Genomic DNA, 19,333 nt, shown 5'->3' with positions numbered 1-19,333 from the left:
TCATAAACCCTGTCACGCCTCATTATTCTGAGGCACACATTTGTGTATGTGTGTCTTAAACTTCCTTACATTCCAATAGTTGTGTAATGAGAGAGAAAAGAGAAGTAGCATTAGCCTAGCTCCATAGGTAATTACAGGATACAGTAGCTTGGAGAAGCCTTGGCAATCTTTCTGAGTCTATGAACACCTTCTGTACTTTTTTTTTTTTTTATGCAAAGACCTGCTCTTTTCATCGCGCATACAATGTGATTGCTGGTTTGACACTGCAGGCTACACTGGTTTTATGAAGGATTAAATGCCACCTGAGACATATTTATCCTAAATAAATCACACACGGTAAACTACAGCATGTCAGTGTCAATGCCCTGGACTGCAGCGGAAAGGTTAGCCATACAGGGCTCTGCAAAGGCAGGAATTAGCATTGAGCCTCAGGACCGCAGGGCTGCCCGCCAATGGGAGAGGTGATCAAGAAGAAATATCTCCACAGAAAAACACCCCACCCCCATTTTTAACATGTATGAGGAGCCTGGAGAGGGCCATCACTTTGTAAAGGTCACCTCTATCCTGATAACAAACGGAGTTGATCCTGTCACTGTTTGGCAAAGACACTGTTTAGGAGGAGCTGAGTAGCCCTGCCACTTTTAGGAAGCAGGAGTCACACTGAGCTAATTATGAGTCAGTGTCAAAGCTCAAGTTTTACCTTTTCTTATATTTTACTTGGAGGCTAGCTGGATGGAGGGAGCTGGCTCTGGAATGGACACAGCTCAAGGCAAAGAAACCAGGATGCGAGAGGCCAGTCCCTCATGGTGCTCCCTCTTATCAGCTCAGGACGGGATTTTAAATGGCACTTGTCCTGACAGAGATGGCTTCGAGTCCTGAACCCTGACAGACTGTGCCCTGCATCATTTGCCATACTCTCATGCAATGGCATTGGGCTCCAGGAGCTGTCTGTTGTATATGAAGGTGGAAAAGTAGAGAGGGGGCCTTCCTTGGCAGGCTGGCCAGTGTGGCCCTTGCCGGCGAGGCCTTGGCTGGCTGACCACTCAGAGTACATCATCACCCTGAGATTAACGCTATAATTTTATTTCAAAGAAAACAACAAGAACAATTTTGCCTTTGAGGAATTGAGTTATTTTACAATTTTGAAAGAGAGAGAGAGAGAGAGTGAGAGCAATGGAATCAAGAAAGGTCTCCAGAACATAAGCCTGCACCAGGCCCTTGCAGGATCCACCATGGAGCAGGCAGTGCTGGAGAGGCAGGACAAGGAGCAGGCTTCCATGGGAATGGTCCATGTCCGCCTGCCCATACTCTGAAAGTCACAAATCCTGCAGAAAATGGTACTGATACAAACAAATATTTGTTACAAAAAGCAATAAATGATGCTTTCCAGATGGACATTTCATGGACACACATTATGGTATGAAATGAATTCAGGGTGAGAATCAATCGTCTGAACTAAGGTAGACTTCAACTGAACTAAAAATATCAAAACTTTTCTCAAACCACAGATGAAAGATTTCTCTTGTGCAGAATGGCCATGGCAAAGGAACCACCTAAAATATTTGCAGAGAAAATTTATACGTAAAATGAATTAACAGGCTTCCTTTGGTCTGGGAACACCATTATATTAAATTTAAAATAACAATAAAAACAATGTGTTCATTGCTTCAAGATGTAATCTTTGTAGCTCCAATTTTTAATCGAATGTAGGAGGAGATGACAGCGCTGCATGAGCAGCAGCAGGTGCAGAGGTCTGAGGCTAGAGGAGCTTCCTATTTCCCAGTGGGGACACCATCTTTGATGAGTCAACAGGAAACTTGTCTGGGAGAAAAACCAGGGAAAACTGCTTCTCACCACAGTGGTGCTAGAGAGGCAAGGCCACGCAGCGGGCCCGGGGACCAGCTCTATGGCACATGTTTATCCTGTCCAACCACTCTTCTTAGGTCGCTGGGCAACCTACGTGTGGGCTTGGCTCCTGCCCCCCTTCTGGTTCCTTCCAGCAGCCGATGTCAGCCCTGAAGGGCCTGTTCAGCACAGCTCTGACGTAAATGTGGCAAGCACAGCTCAGTGGCCTCTGAGCTGACCCAAGTGGACCCTGCACACTGCCCGGTGCCCAGCATGGAGGCCCGCCTCATGCTTCCTGGCGCTCACCGTTTTCTCTTTGGCCCTGGATCACTGTGGCTGCTGGGGAGCCATCCTGGGTATAGATGAGCATGCTCGTTAGCTGCTCTGTGCCACTGGTGCCCACAGCCTCGGCGCCCAGGGCAGCCCCGGCCTGCAGGATCTCTGGAGAGCTCGCTGCCTCTATCACGGTGTGGGAGTAAACCCCTGTGTCCTCCTGTCCACCTGGAGGCAGCTCTGTGACAATGTAGTGAGTGGCACCCTCCGGGAAGCTGCTGTTGGATTCACCCACCATGGCCTGGACCAACTCCTCTGTTACAATGATCTGTGAGATCTCCCCTTCTGACTCGACCAGGTCCATGTGCTCAGCAGGCACCCTCAGGCCATGAGTCTCAGCCTCCTGCATGATGAACTGGGAGCCTTCTCCCGCCACCATGTGGACAGCGCCCTCCTCATTCACAATGACCTGGGTAACACCGTCCTTCATCAGCTGGCTGGCTGCGGCCGTGTCACAGACAGCAAACTGGAGCACTCCCTGCACCATCTTCTTGAAGGCCACCTGGGCTCGCTCCTGAGACGTGATGATGGCTGAAGGACGGACGACGTGGGTCAGGACTTCCATGGCCGCCCTGCTTTCCTGAGCGTCTTGGGGAAACTGTGACTCGGTGGCCTCTGTCCTGGCATGGACTCGGGCTGCTTCCTGGCTGGGCAGCTGGATCAGCACATCCTTGTGGCCGGGCCTGCCCTTCTCCTCGTGCGCCGCTCTGCTCTCCACCTCTCCCAGCTCAGTGACAGCACACAGCAGTGCGTCTAAGGCTGAGGGGTTGTCAGACGGAGGGCCTCCAGCCTCAGACAGGCTCAAGATCTCCTGCTTGGTAACCTGCTGCAGCACAGTGCCACCTGGACTCAGGGCCTCGTCCACACTGGGACTGTCCACGGAGCCCCCCACAACAACTACCTGGGTGGCTCCGTCTGCCAGCTGCTCAGGGAGGATGGGCCCAGGCACCACACTGCCCACATGTGGGCCATTCTGACTTGTGGCAATGACCTGGCCGTGCTCTGTGATGTGGACCACTCTGGCCACTTGGCCAGCCATCGCCAGGGTCTGCAGCGTGGCTGCAGCTGTCTCTTCCACGGAGGCATCCAGGGCAAACTCCCCATCATAGCCCTGGATGATGATGACCTCCTGCACCTGCTCAGGGGCTGGCGCCGGCCGTGGGCTGCTCCTCAGCGACTTCTCCTTGACAGGCGAGTCCTCGGCCAGGGTGGCTGCGGTGAATGGGCTGTCTGTCTCCACAAAGGTGGCTCCTTGTCCTTTCAGGCGGCACTCGTAGGACTTGGACACGATGCCTGTGGGAGACAGGGAGCAGTTAGAATATGGGCAGGGAACTTCAGAATTCACATCAGGCAGCTCTGCAGCCTCAGCAAGGCCAGTGTGGGCCTTCGTGCAGAGGCCGAGGAGTGTCTGGAGGGATTACTAAACCAGGCCAGCTGACGGGGGAGACCGGTGTTACTGCAGGAGCCCAGTCCACAGGCAGGAGGCCTGGGCAGCATACAGAGGAGCTGGGGAGCTGAGCACGCATAAGCTCACTGCTCTGCTTCCCTGATAGTGGCTGCAATGTGAGGAGCTGCTCGCCGCTCCTCCCGCCTGTCCCCGCCGGTCCTCCAGGATGGATTGTGTCTCCTGTATGGTGCTTCTCGCCAGGCGCTCTGCCCCAGCACTGAGAAGCTGCTGCACTTGGCTTCTCTCCCTCCAATAGCAAGGACAGTCAGAAGAGGCAGGCAGGAGGCAGCAGTGGGATCTTTTAACAGAAGAAAAACCTTTCCTGATGCCCAAATATCAACTACAGTATGTTTGTTTAATCAGTAAAGACGATTTTACATGTGAAATTAAAAGATGTCACCAATAAATGCAGGTGTAAGCGTTCACAGCAACAAATATTTACTGAGCCAAGGTGAGAGGCAGCCCAGTGCGGCTGGAAGCAGGTTTCTCAGAGCAGGCCTACGGGGCAGGTACTGGGGCCAGGGGCCAGCTGTTCCACCTGCTCAGCTCTGGTGCCCAGCATGGAAAAGGAGGCACAGCACGGCAGTATTCCGACACCCCATAGTGGCTCAGACGCTCCTAAGGACATGCTCAGGGGCACTTACAGGAGTTGCACCTGCGGGTGACAAGACGTTATGGAGGGAGCTGGGCCCTACAGGACAGGGAGATGCCAGAGGTAAGGCAGAGAGCTGATGAGCGCTGCAGAGCAGAGGCTCCTGGCAGGCCCATGCACCCCATGCTACGCCAGCTGCTGAGTGCTTTTAAACGGCAAACAGAGACTGTGTGTGTTCCCACACCAACCTCACATTCCTTTTAGTGACAACACTATGGTCTTCAGAAAGCAGCAAGACCGTGGGGTGTGGTCAGTGCTGAGAAGGGAGAGATGCTTGAGCTGCTCTGTGGGAGCAGGATTTAAACAGTTTCTTGATTACTGTCACCACCTCTGTTCACATCTGTGTTCAGCACTCCCTGTGTCAGCAGCACTTGCATTACTGACACAACTCTCAGGACACTCTCACTGACCTGTTCAATGCTTTCTTTTTTTTTTTAAACAATCTGCTTTACCAACGAGGGTGGGTGTGACAGGATCAGGAGTGAAGCTCACTATTTCCTGCTGGCATCCCTTAGAGGCAGCATCTTGATGGTGCACCCCAAGAAAGCTTCTCTTTCCAGAGTCCTGAGTTCAGGGCGCAGACAGGACCTTTGGGTAGGGATGGCATCTTGTATGGATGGCAGAAGTGGCTGGTCCTGTCTGCCACCAGGTGGACATGCCCCGGATGACTGCCAGACCCCAGGACGGTGGTAATGGACCTCCAAAACTTCACTAGCTGCTAAGTGTTATTGAAAGTTTGGGGCTACAGCAGTCGGACCAACTCCACTCCCAGAAGCTCCTTGCACGAGCTCATCTGGTAACCATGGGATGCTCTGACAGGAAGATGCCGCTCACACTGGTGCAGCAGGGGATACTGAGATGGTACTGGTATCTTAAGGTCAGCTAACTTCCCCACAGGGCTCTTGAAGTCTATGCGTCTGGCCTGAAGAGCCAAGAGCGCTGTACTTGCTTTCTCTCAGTCACTCCCACAGCGAGAATGGCACACATGTGAGGACCACTAGGTCGCGCTGCTAAGAGATGGCAGGAGGATTAGGAGTGTTCTGAAGGGCTGTGCTTGTGGTTGTCAGTTCCTTTTGCCTCACCCAACCTCCTTCCTACCTACAGCAACAGCCGAGACCTGCATTTTGCTCTGTGGACATAGGGTCTGGACGATAAAGTGAGAGCAGCAAAGGCCTAAAAGACACAGGTCGGCCAGGTCTGTGTGGCTGCTCTCACACGGCCAGGTCTGTGTGGCTGAGCCTATCCTCACGCTGCCATTTGAACTTCCACCTCAATAATCTTCTCTGACAGGTCAGCCTGAGGCAGTCTCTGAAGAGACCCAGCCCTGAGGAACACCACACACTTGACCACACCTGTGTGTGAGTTGGGTCGGCCTGGCTCCAGATTTGTCGACTGCCATCCCCCAGGTCCTTCAGCCCCATCACCTAGGTCTGCCAGGTTCTTTCTCAGCATGCAGGCAGTTTCATAACCAGCTCTCACTTTTCTGCCTAGGAGGCAGGATTTTGCCTGCCTTCCTTAATTCTGATTTTGGTTTGTTTCTGTTCATCCTAATTTCAAGGTCACAGACTGTATAATTCAGAGGATGTTGCATTCAATTTACCCTGCCCCCCAATGATTACAAAAGAAAGGAATACTGCCATGACATTAGCAATCAGGAGAAACCACCAAAGTTGGGGAAGAGAAACATCTTGTTCTTAGGCAGGAAAGACCCCTTGCTTGGGCACCAGCCACCCCAGTCCTCACTGGGAGACTGAAGGAAAAACACCTTGGGCGCAGAACAATCCTTTGATACCCTTGAAGCACTGGTAACTGTGAGTTCTGAACTACTTGCTCAGTTCATTTGAATCCCCAGAAATGGGTTCAGCTACTTCCAGACTGCTACAGGAGAGCGTGTGGGTAAATACTGCTGTCAGCTGGTTCTGTGATGAAGCTTAATGCCACCAACACCTTAACCTCCGGCAGCTCGGCCCCAGCTAGTCCATCATAGTTCATAAATGTGAGTGCAGGTCCGTCTTTTGATTCAGCAATTTAATAACTCCGAGTGCTGTCAGTACTGCTTTGAAAAATAGCACCTATAAAATGTAACAGCCTCAATCAGATTGAAAAAGATTCACCCATTGAAGATTCTTCCATTTCAACCATAATGAATTAATGTGGAGCGATGCAGAAGTTCAAGTGTCATTTAAACGAATGTGAATCTCTGCTGTAACTTTAGATTCTAGCATGTACTAGGCACATAAGCTCTTTCTAGTGGATAAGGACTGTGGCATTCAACAGTGCAAATGGCCGCATGGGGTGGCCTCTGTGGACAAGGCACTGCTCAGGCTTTACCCCGACGGCCTAGTTATCGCTGTGGGGCCAGCAAGCACGCAGATCTTTCACAGCCTGTGGATGACTGGCTAGCATTTCTGCTGTACTTATTTTTAAAAGACACTGTTGGATTTCAGGGCAATGTGAGGAGCAAACTGGCTAAACTTAGCCCTTGGACCTGTTTCCAATAGGACAACCCAGTCATGTGTAGAAGTTGGGAATGGAGTTAAAAGGCAGCCATGTTCGTGGTCATAAAAACCTCTTTATTGCTTATTTGCTCCCATGCGTAGAGATACTGCTCGCGTCTAAACGTGCGAAAGTCACCAACTTCCAACTCAGAAATACGGGTGGGCTTTTCTTTTTGCTTAGGGTCTGTTTTCAAGGATGTGATTTTGGGTTAATCCTTATTTTACGAGAACACAGCAACCATGCCGCTGTGCCCTCTGGGAGAGAAGGGCTCCAGAGCTGGAAACAATGGCACTCCGGGAGATGGCAAGGTGTGAAGGCTGGCACAGCACAGCCACGATAGGGCCTGCCCCTCTGTCAGGGCAGCTGCGGAGCTGGCTGTGCACCTGACTCCTTCCTTTGTGTGTGAGCTGCTCTACGCTCACTGTCATCATTCCCCCACAGAATAAATACCTTATGCTTTTGTTAAGCTTACATTTAATTAAAATGTACAGAATTTGTGCAGTAAACTCAAATGAAACAAATAAAACAAGGCCCCCTCTCTTGAAGGCATACGTTGTGAATGAAAAATGTCATTACAGACTAAAAAATTTTGCAGTAAACAGGGCCTACAGAGAGAAGTTTCCCCTGTAATGACATCCATAAAATACACAAATGGCACTTTTAGTACCATCCTGAATATGGCATTTTCTGTGCTCTACACACAATCTAAATGGTTTGATCATAGAGCATAATACTCCATTGGGTTTATAGAACAATCAATGTTCCATAAAATGATGTATTTATCCAATAGTAGGCTCAGCAGTTACTGGTCTATGACATTGTGGGACACAGGCGTGGGCCCCTCTCAGCGCACACGCTGGCTGTAAAACTTATCTACCACCACGTCAACAACTTCATCTCATCTGTGGCAAGTAATTTGTGGAAGCCTCAGCTTGGCTTAAAAAAACCTTGTAATAAAAATTCATAGAATTTTCAGGAGAATGAAGGCTGATGACAATAGAAAGGTCACATTGTGTCTGCACTAAAGGGGTCAAAGGTTGTTGGTGGTTCTAAAACTGAAAGTAGATTTCATGCATCGTGTAGCAGATAAAGATGGCATTAAAAAGACGTGTCGTGGGGCGAGATGCTGAAGGCCTGCGAGAGCGGTGGTGTTAATATCCTATGTAAGCGCTCTGCAGCTATGAGCCAGCATGATTTCACACTTGGAGCCTCTCCTCAACAGTCCTAAGTGTTTCTTTCTATGGTGCTGGGGTGCACTGCAGATTCTGTGGTTTAGCGTCTGTGTTTTGGTTAAGCCATTAAAACCAGAAGGGTTTTTTTTTCACTGTCATAATTAAAGCACCCTGAATATGAAGTGATCCAAAAAAACAATACTTTCCATATAAAAATTTGGGGCACACATGACATTGTGATTCTTAAGCCATGTATAATTTTTCCTGACTTCCATTTTAAGATGTAATTTAAAAAAGAATGTTAAAAAATCATACTTAATGTCTATTAAAATGAAACAATATTAACAGATTATGCTAATAAATTAGAGCCATATTTTAATGTCACAAAAGCTTATAAGTTTCTCAAGTGAAAGCAGGAAAAATGACAAATTAAAATTCAGTGAAATATAACCTTTTAGAAGTTTAAAGCAGGGAATACATTATTCTCACAATAGCAGTCAGCAATAGTTTAGCCAGTCAAATCCATGTCGATAATTGCTCTGTAATTTATTCATCTTAAAGGCAGCAACAATCCCTGGCAGGGTGCAGGGTGCCCGCCACCAACCTGGCCTACAGAGTGAGCGCTTTCAGGCACCCTGGTCCAGTCTGCATGGGGCAGAGCCTGTGTCTGCACAGCTTCTCACACGCGTGTGTGCAGGGACACCCTCAAACTTGTCAGAAAACCCTGGCCAGGGCTGGGGGCTTGTATGGAATAATAGTGACAGTAGAGGTGGGAGAAACCTCTTGGCCTTGGGTACTTGGGTAAGTAAGGCCAAGGCCTAACTCTTCTTCGAGAACATAGGTTGGTCAGTATCTCACGCCCATTACCTCAAGAGTTAGCAAAATACATTCTGGCCAGTGTTGTTAAATTTCACACAGAAAGAGAAACAGGCAGGATATCCGAGACACAAAATGAAGACTTATTTTAGCCTTTTACATATTTGTTAAACCTGAGCATCACAACAGAGAGGATAGAGGGCACAGGCGTGGTTATTCTGAAGCTCCGGGGAGCCACAGTGCCGTGGCTCTGCTCACTCAGCATGGGTTAAATGCAGCAGAGCCATGACCACATCCTCCTTATACCTGACACAAGCACATACAGGCACAGTCTGAATAACAACAGTGAAGTCATCACTATGGCCTAGCAGGATGAAGGGCTCTGCTTCCCAAGATACAGAAGTTACTACCCTGTAAGAAAGTAGCTGAAGCCAGGCCCCCGAGAAGCTCCTCAGGCACAAGCTCATGTATGAGCCGCACAGAGGCCCACGTTGAGTTTTAGCACACACTGTGCTAGGACCAGGCCTGAGAGTGCTGCGCGCTGTAACTCTTCTTAGGTACCATCAGCGCTATGCTTTGTGCTGGCAAGGCAGAGACGAGTACGGAAGCCCTCTGAAAATAATTCTAAGGTTTCCAGAAAAAACAAAGAATAAATTTTTATCTCAGGTTGGAGATATATACTTGTTCAGGCTCCTAACTTTACCAAGAATAGTCTCTGTGGGCCCAGGTGTTTCCATGGGCACTGAAGAGTGACAAAGAATAAAAGACAATATTTTACCTTTAAGGAAACTCCGTATTATACCAGACCCTTAGGTATATATTATCATTTTCATGCATGAGGCTCTGGCAGTAATGGGAGCTGGGCACACAAATCTCACTCAGTGAGGTGAGAATGTGGCCTTTAAGGTTATCTTGCCAGGCTTTGGGGTGAGGGGAGGGAGTGGTTAACTGTTTCTCTGCTGAGCAGACTCTATGAGCTGTGTCAATAGATCATGAAATGCCAACTATATACTTTGGAAATTTCACTCATGTGACAGAAATAGTACCATCAAGTTTCACCCAGTGATGAAATGGCACTTTAAAGTTAGACTGTAAAGTGCTCTGATCTTGTCATTTACTCATGAAGAGCTCTTCTTAAAAACAGCCAGGTGATTTACCAGCACCACGCTCAAATGTCTCAAGTCCATTCGAACAAACCAAGGGAGAGGTAGTGGAGAAGCCCATGCTTGTTCCTGTTCAGGGGGCCTCTCACACTCCAGATCTGGTTTGGGTGCACGGGGCTAGAAGTCTGGTCTGTGTGGGTTCCCATCTCCTTCCTGTGCAGCCCCCCCGGGGGCAGGCACTGCTGGGGACTAAGGTGGGCCTCTCCTGTACTGCTCCACTGGGCCAGCATTCTTGCCAGGAGCTGCGGACAGGAGATGGCGCTTTCCTTCCTTTCCTCAAGGGAAGCCAGAGGCCTGAAAAGGAGCCACGGAATGTCAGGCCCACAGTGGGGGCGCCCTTCTGAAGACCTGCGGGCTCTTCCATGTGGACAGCAGGCACCAGCTCTCGGTGAGCCTACCCGGGTTTGACTTCCCGTAACTAGTACAGGCTTTATTTTCTGCTTTATGAAATCAGGAAATTAAGAAGCCCAACGACCTTTTCCGAAATGTCCTCTGACAGCTTATAAATGCTTGGTACAGATAACACAACGTTGGGAGACAAGGTCTATTTTTCAAAAGTTGTACGCATTACACATACCTTAAAATTATGTAAATACAAAGCCTAGCCAGTGTTGCTGGAGGGCACGCCTCTCACAGGCTGCCTTCAGGGGGCCAACAAAGCAGATTCAGCCGTCTCCCCTTTGTTTCCTGGCCAGCCCTAGGAGAAGATCATGTTCACTTTCCTAGTCCCTATCTTCTCCACATTATAGTCCCGTGCTATCTTTCCTGAGGAAATGGGAGGAAACAGACATTTGTCTTCATTGCAGACACTTTTGTACGAAGGTAAGAAGCAAACCGCTTCCCGACATCAGCACAGAGGCACCATTAAAATCAAATTTACAGTAAACAGAACCTACAGCTGGGGCAAAACACTAACTGTTAGTATTTTAATTATCTGCAAAGCTCTCGGAGGTCGAACATCTGCTCCTAGCCAAATGACAGCAGCTGCTGTGTACACTGAAGACGGCACGGCCTTCTTCCCTACATCTTAAAGCGAGTCATATGGTCCTGGCACATGGCTGCTTTTTCTCTTGATCTGGGTGACTCAAGTGTCTCCTGGGGGACAGCCCTGCGAAGTGTGATCTCACCACAAGGAAGCCATCCCACACCATCAATAATCCCTGGTGCTGTGACGTGAACACGCCAGAGGCAGTGTCAGGCTCCGCCTGGCCAAGATGGTTGGGAACGGAAGAGGCTGGGCACCGGGCTGCAGAAGCCCCTTCCATGGGCTGGGCACCATGGGAAGAAGCTGGTGCTGGAGGGATGCAATGGGCAGAGGGCATCAGTCTCCTCTGGCATCCATCCAGGTGGCTGAAGGCTGCTCAATGCTATGGTTTAAGTCAAGTCAGGTGAGGCCCATGCTATTCCTTTGGCCTCCTGCCTACACTGTTATGGGTAGGGCCAGGTCTGGCAGATACTGCCATGGTCAACATGGAAAATGTAATGTTTCCTTTCCAACCAGTGGATGTTAAAAATCTTTCTTTTTAAACCTTCTATAATGGCAAATCAATCAGAATCACACCTGACTTCTCAACAGAGACTATGAAAGCCAGAAGGGCCTGGACAGATATCACGCAGACCCTAAGAGAACACATATGTCAGCCCAGGCTACTATACCGAACAAAACTCTCAGTCATCATAGATGGAGAAAACAAGATATTCAACGACAAAAACAAATTTAAACAATACTGACCCTCAAATCCAGCATTATAGAAGATATTAGAAGGAAAAATACGACTCAAGAAAACTAACTACTTTTAGGAAAACACAGGAAATAAGTAACCTCACTACAGCAAAACTAAAAGTAGCCAAGCATACAAACACAGTACCACAACCAACATCAAAATCAAAGGATCTAACAGCCACTGGTCATTAATCTCTCTCAACATCAATGGACTCAACCCTCCAATAAAAAGACACAGACTAACAGAATAGGATGTGTAAACAAGACCCAACAATCTGCAAGCAGGAGTAGCCATTATAACATCTAAAAAAAAAAAAAAGACTTTCAACCAAAATTAATCAAAAGAGATGGGGAAGGACACTTCATACTCATCAAAGGAAAATTCCACCAAAAAGATATGATAATCCTGAACATCTATGCCCCAAATACAAGGGCACCCACATTTGTAAAAGAAACATTAATAAAACTTAAACCACACATAGATCCTCACACATTAATAGAGGGAGACTTCAACACCCCACTCTCAACAAGGGACAGATCAACAAACCAGAAATTAAACAAACAAACAAAAACCCCAATGACTCTAACAGGTCCTGAATCAAATGGACCTAAAATCTACAGAACCTTTCACCCAAACACAAAAGAATTCACCTTCTTCTCAGCACTCATGGAACCTTCTCTAAAATAGACCATATAGTTGGTCACAAAGCAAGCCTCAACAGATACAAGAAGATTGAAGTAATCCCTTGTATCCTATCTGACCACCATGGACTAAAGCTTCTTTCCTATCTAAAAAAACAAAACAAAAATAACAAAACAAAAACCAATAAATTAAAAAAAATCGTAAAATATCTGTGCCCTGGGCCCTAAAGAATAATATACACATGGGGTAATAAAACTTGAAGTTGATTTAAAAATTCAAGCAAAAGACAAACCATGAAGCTTGAACTGTGAAATGAGGAGCAAATTAAGAACTAACTTACAGCTGCATGGCCAAGTGCTGCCCTCCATGGCAGAGGCTTGCAGACAAGCACTGAACGGGAGTCCTCCTTCACACACCTGGCATGGCTCTGGAAAGGCAGACTCAGGGGGAAGCCTCAGGAAATACAATACAAACCCCACGTGAACAGTGACTCACTTGACGCATGTGTGCGTGTCTGAGATTCTCTAGGATGCTGGCCACATGCCTGCATGCAAGAGGTGATAGTTTTGTGCTTCTTTGTTTTGGCAGCTATGTATGCCACACTGGAGCTCTCAGCAAGTTTCCAAGTATGTACACATTTAAAATAGAGTAAAACATAAAAATGGAGTGAGTGTGGGTCATGGGGCTTGAGCTACAAAGAGGGCCACTCCACTCCACTGTTCTGTGTAAGGACTATTATTAACTTCATGAAGGTGTTCAAAACCTTTGCTAAACACCTACAAGGACAGGCAGCCAGTGTGCTCCCCAGCATCAGTATTCCAAAGACGCAAAGACGATGAGGGTAAACATACAACCCCAAACACCCAACCCCTATGGTTTCATTCCATGAAGACACAGAGGCTGCTGCTCTCTAGAGTGTAAACGTTCATATGCAGGCTAGTCCTCCGGGTGCCATCAGAGAAGTCTGCAGTGCAGGTGCGCAGTCAAGGATGCAGCAGCACAAACATCCAGCCAGGAGTCTGGATTTTACTGGGCTCCTCTCACTCTCCAGAAATCTTGTACACACCCATCCCATCAAATGTGCAAGTGTGTAAGTGGCCAGATGATGCATGGGCATCAGCAGGAAGAGACCTTCTGTGTCCCAAAGAGCTGCTCTGAGCAGGCTGCAGGTGAGGGGGTAAGCCCTGACAGGGCTTCAGGCACACGTGCAGACTCTATCCTACCTGCCCATGTTTGGAAAGAGCGGGGTGGGGTGGGGGGCAGAGAGCTGAAGTGGCCTCAAAACTTCTGTGGCTCAGTGGCATCAGTGCCTGCTTCCTACCACCCCACCACGTAGACTGATCCATCTCCATCTAACTAACTGATAGAGAACAAACCACACCACTGCCCGTTCTGAACTCTTACAGGGAGCGAGGGGAGAAAAAGGAGCACACTGGGAAAGGCGAGTGAGTGTGCGCAGTGAGACCAGTGGCAAGGTGACATCGAAAACTTCCTAGTCAGACAGGGAAGAACACAGCTGGCGCGTGCAGGGAGCCACACCCTTATCATCTCCATGGAACATTATAGTTGAGTCATTCTCTTGAACAAAGCCAGGCAACCTACTGTTCATCGGAAAATACAGGCTCCCTTCGCTCTGCGTTTATCCAGCTACAGCCCAGAGTGTATTCAAGAGTCACCCTCTCAGGACAGCCTCAGGGAACAGTGGCTGTCACTGAGTCACCTCTAACCCGGGCACCGCAGTAGGTGCCTCCTAACTTGAAAGTCAGCAAACCCTCAGACAGTACATAGCACCTGACAGTTTTCGGAGCTCTAAGCCTTGGGCCTCAACAAAGAAAATGGGGACAAGAGTATCAATGGTCTTAAAGAATAAATGAGGGAATCCAGGTATGACATTCAACACTGCTTGACGTGTGGACAGAGCTCAGTCAGCATTAGGCTTTGTCAGTACGTTGTAGGGTAGTGGAGCACAAGGATATGCTTGTAGCATCGGGCTTTGTCAGTGTGTTGTAGGGTAGTGGAGCACAAGGATATGCTTGTAGCATCGGGCTTTGTCAGTACGTTGTAGGGTAGTGGAGCACAAGGATATGCTTGTAGCATCGGGCTTTGTCAGTGTGTTGTAGGGTAGTGGAGCACAAGGATATGCTTGTAGCTTGAAATCAGTGCATAATGCAAGCGATGTTGGTGGGTACGGAGCAAACTGACATGAGTAATATCTGAAGCATGTCACACACATGTGAAACATAAAGTCCTACAATCAATGGTTTTTAAAAACTGCTCAAAGTGGAAGTGGGAAAGGGATTTCAAAGTCTTAGCTGCCAGGGGGGGTCACTACAGTGGCTTCATGGATGGGGCGGCTGAGGTTCAGGAGGGAAGAGCATGGGCGCACTGTATTATACACTGGGTCCTGAGATGCACACTTGCAGAGGCACTGTTGTCAGGGAAGAGAGCAGGAGACAACTAGCTGAAGACTTTAAAATGCTTGATGTCTTACGTACGCTGGTACGTGAAGATTAGAGCAGACTAGAGCAGAGGCACACTACATGGCCCTCGAGGGCAAATGTGAGAGCTGAGGGAAGCCAAAGGGAAACGAACCTTGAACCAGAAAGTAAAGCATCACGCTTGGCACCTGTATTACAAAAGACTGGACAGCCACTGTGGGGATACTACAGAGAGCCCTCTGGCAGGGGTACTCGTGCCCTGTTCACACAGCAGGGAGCTGGGGTGCTGTGAGTGTACCCAAGCCCAACAGACAGGCATTCTGAGGCCTAACACTTCTGAGGATGGGCTCTAACTGATCAGGAGGCTGGGCAGCTTCAGTCAAGGAAGTCACCTGAGCTCCAAGCACAGGTGTGTAAGTCAGTGTTAGCCCTGGACATCACCACCTAACTTGGTAGATGATGCTCAGCCCCCTTAAAAGCAAAGCAAATGTGAACCCTGTGCAGACACAAGATATCTTCAGGAAATGTCCAGGCTCCTGGTATGGAACACATTTTCAGCACTCTGCTCCAGGTGCAATTATATAATACAGCAGCTGACAGTGAGATTCCAGTGAACAAAATCCAACGAAAAACCCCAGCCAGCCCTAGTAGGAGTTGTTTAGATTGGTGAAGTGGAATTGAGAGAAGCATTGGCTCTGGCTCCCAGCAGGAATCGACCAATGACGTTGCTTTCCTGGAAAGAAATGGGTGTCTCTGGCCCAGGCCTGGCAGCCAGAGAGCTGTTTCTTAGTACTCTGGCTCAATGGTGCTGCTGCCTACTCAGACTTTTCTTTCTCTCTTTCTCACAGAGGATTTGTCTAGGGAGTTGATGGGCCCCTCTGACTTGCAGTCCCCTTACATCTTCCTTCATAGTCATTGCCTCTTGGAGGACTTTGGTGGTTCATGTGGCACTGAATGGCTTATGGTGAGAAGGGGGAAAGCACATGAAGGAGAGTCTACCCAGTGCCTGAGAAAAGTTCCCAATGGATAGGAATGCAGCTTTAGTGCTACAGTCCAGGCTTCTGAGAGACTTAATGCCTAGAAAGGCAGAGGAGGTGGATGGCATGCCAAGTGGCACAGCTGCATGAGAAACGTTCACAGACCAAAGGCCTGGATGTTGCAGGTGGAGGTAAAGCGAAGCAGCCACACGGCCCACATGGAGCCCCAGCAGAGTAGGCAGACTCCTGGTTTCTGCACAGGTGCTGAGGCCCTTGGGAGGCAGATACAGTGATAAAGCAGGCATGCAATTCAAGGTCAATGCCATGTGTGGCAAAACAAGTGGTTTTGAACTGTGGGAATGAGAATGTCCAGACAGCACTTTTGAGCAATGAGCTCTTAGGACCCTTGGACCCCCACAGCATTTATAGAGGATTTATAGTCAAATCTCAGTGACTGACTGACACCAGAGTCACTTCCTAAGGGTCCAAGGGTGATGTCCACCCGGATAGGTGGAGTAGGAGCTTTGTTCATAGAGAAGCCATAAAGCCACCAGCTCAGGGTGCTGATCAGACAACAGTGCTGTGACTTGGGACCAGCACATCATTGGGCTTAGAGGATGTAGGTAGTAGCCCCACCCACATGTCCATTTAATGCACCAGAAAGCAGACTACTGTTTGAGAAGGACTGCCCTTCCTAGTGTGAGGGCTGTGATCACTCCTGGCTCTTCAGAGCAAATTCCATGGTTCCATGAGCCTGGAATGATTCATGGATGTGAAGAATGTTTCCGGCCCATCACAAAGGTACAAGGACAGTGTCTGGTAGGTTTCCTTGGACACTATAGACAGCATGTGCTATGTCTCAGAATATTGGGTAACTATCAGCTTAAAGCAGAGCCTAGAGTATAAAAGGGCTTTGAAGCCGACCTGGGCAGTGCGGGGATGAGGAACCCTGCCCCTTGGCCTCCTATCTATCCTGGGGGGTGAAGGATGGACTCTCGGCAAATGCCAGTGAAGTTCTTCCTGGATTCTGAAGCCAGACCGTGGCACCTGCAGCAAACACTTCTACCAGTGACAGACCTGCCCCCCGTGATGGGGCAGCCGTGGCTACAGTGCATCACTTCTCTGTGACTTGCGCTCTTATCAAGTTGCTGTACATCTCCAGCTGTCTGCTCCGAGTGCACTCTACTGGGATCACCAATTATAAATTAGGAAGGCCTTGGAATAGGCCATCACCAGACAGAAACAGCACCTCTGGGATCAGGCTGAAGCCTGTGTAAGTTGCTTGAGCTGTATGTGGCCATACTGTACCCATTAGCAGACATACAAAGTCAAGGATTTAAAAATGAATCCAAGCAAAGATTTCTTTAAATGGCCAAGCACGCCCTCTCTTTGAACAAAACCAGTCCAGAATTCCTTCCTGAGCTATGAGGAGAGAATGTCTCCAAACAGGAGAGTTGGATACAAAAGAAAGATCAGAGTCATGAAGAGTGACAATGGAAGATTCCTTTTCATCTAGATTTCACCAAGACAGGAAAGAACACTACACAATGTCAGACCTTCAGCTGAGTTCAAAGAGGTTTACTGAATTTACTGAAACAAAGAGGTTTTCAGTAAATTCCAAGTTACCCAGTAACACTGTTCTTCAACTCTACATACGCTCTGGTTTTAGCCTCATTTATGTCACTAATTTACATTTCCTAGGATTGTTTATTATCTTAACTATTCAACAAACATCAATATTGACAGTCTACTATGCCAACACGTCAAAATATGAACTATAAAAGCCTCGGTGCGTAAGGAAAGAATAACTCACACCAGGAAAGAACCACGGAAACCCTTCAGCTTGAAGGATGAATAAGAATTTTCTAGGCAGTAATAAATAGTGGAGAAAACCTGTATTATTCTACGTAGTCTGGCTTGGCTGCAAGGTTGTAGCCTAGGGGAAGGAAGGCAGGGACAGAGTGAAGAGGCGGGAGTTGTTTGGTTATGCAGTCCGGAGGGAGGAGCTTGAACTTCGGAACGTGATGATCAGAGGAAGCACTGAGGAGATGTAAGCAAGGACGCACTCCGAATCTAGAAGGAACTAGAAGGAAACCAGTGGGACTGTGCAGGCTCCCATCAGTGGTGCACAGAGGCTGGGCTTGAACCTGGTAGCCACGGTAGCCGCAGAGTTGCAGAGGATGAGATTGCAGACACTTTAGTTCACCAGCTCCTGGAGTCCTGCAGGAACTTCACCTCCCTCCCATAAGCCCTCAGCTGCTCATCACAGACTCCACAGTGCTCACTCATCCCTTCTCAGGGGTTCTGCATGTTGCCCTTGTAGGGAACCTGGGAAGTTGGCTTGGACATCCCAAGACTAAGTTCTCAGCACAAAGATTTATTTGTCCCAGAGGGACAGAGGGCAGGGACAAGGGACAAGGGCAAGAGACAGAGGAAGAAGAAAGGGACAAGAGCGAAGTAAGGGGCATTTGTCCCTGAGGGGGATGAAGGACTGCCTCTGAATAGAGAGGAGACAGACTTGGCCCACAGGCAAATAGCAGTTTATAAAGGTAAAAGGAAAACCCAGAGTTAGGATGAGTTGTTTAATTTTAATTGGGCATGTTCATTTGGTGAACCAAAGGGAGCTTTGATTGTTGGGCAATGGATAGTCAGCCTCAGGAGGAGGAAGTGTTCAAATAAAGAAATGGACCTTGGGGGCTAGCTTTAGGAATATAATCTAATGGATTATTTAGCAAGGGAGAGGGAACGAGGGAGAAAGGCAAGGCCTGCCAGAGAGACGTTGCCCGTGCTCCCACGGGCTAGAGTCCCTTCACGGGCCACCCCTCCCCACATAAGCTCCTCTAGGGAAGGAACCTGGAGTGCTGTGCATTTTCATAATTATGGGTAGACCAAAGGATACAGTGGGAATGCTATGACCCTAGACAGGAAAGGGAGAAGGAAGGTGGGCTTCTGTGTAGTGGAGGGCAGGACACAGGAAGGGGTGGGCCGTCTGCAACACACAGCTTACAAGGATGGGTAAGCTCTGGCCACCTGTGTCGGGTAAAGACGAATACAGTGGGAGGCGGAGGCTGAGGATACTGGGAAAGAAGAGAAAGGACAACATGCTAATATGCCAAAGAGCTGGTGCCCAAGGGAAGAAGAAGCTAATGGTTCTCATGACAGGAATAGTCCTAGGCCTCCCTATCCTCACTTCAGTCCCCTTATATACCCATTCTCACAGCCACCTTCTTGGGATTCCTCCTTCCGGCTCTTCACACTATCTGATTGATGTGGGGTTAAAGGTCATCCTGCACTATACTAACAAAGGCCAGGTTATGCTGTATGAGACCCTGGAACACGGGGGGCTTAAAGTTCTTGGCTCTTCTCTGAAGGCTGGACCAGTGCCTGCTCAGGACAGGCTTACCCACACGGGCAGCACCACACAATCACGCCTGCGTGACTAGGTACTACAGAACATCAATGTTTCCTTTTGTAGTCGCACACCCACGGCAGCCTTGCGTTTATGTCCAAACGTAAAGAGACATTCAATGTAACACTTACATTTTCATAAGCAGTGATTACACAAACATGCTACTTTCTAAGTAGGTGCATACAGACAGTACACTCTTGTGGCTTGCACTTTCAA

The 19,333-nt window shown here is 48.5% G+C and overlaps 1 protein-coding gene across 4 annotated transcripts in view; it reads right to left on the bottom strand.

Moving 5' to 3' along the window:
* Positions 1-1,062: 1,062 nt before the first annotated feature.
* Positions 1,063-19,333, bottom strand: part of Znf407 (zinc finger protein 407) — a 380,263-nt gene continuing 361,992 nt past the window's right edge. For 3 of the 4 annotated variants that reach the window (XM_021648769.2, XM_060376981.1, XM_060376980.1), the window contains one exon: positions 1,063-3,471. In XM_021648769.2, the coding sequence (XP_021504444.1) occupies positions 2,132-3,471 (1,340 nt within the window). In that variant the 3' untranslated portion in view covers positions 1,063-2,131. The remainder of the gene's footprint in view (positions 3,472-19,333) is intronic. The other variant, XR_009589730.1, reaches the window with a different exon arrangement.

This window comes from Meriones unguiculatus, chromosome 2 (genome assembly GCF_030254825.1).
Source record: "Meriones unguiculatus strain TT.TT164.6M chromosome 2, Bangor_MerUng_6.1, whole genome shotgun sequence".
In the NCBI taxonomy this organism is placed as follows: domain Eukaryota; kingdom Metazoa; phylum Chordata; class Mammalia; order Rodentia; family Muridae; genus Meriones; species Meriones unguiculatus.
Note: the sequence above shows the minus strand (reverse complement) of the source record. Positions and strands in the feature narration are given on the sequence as shown.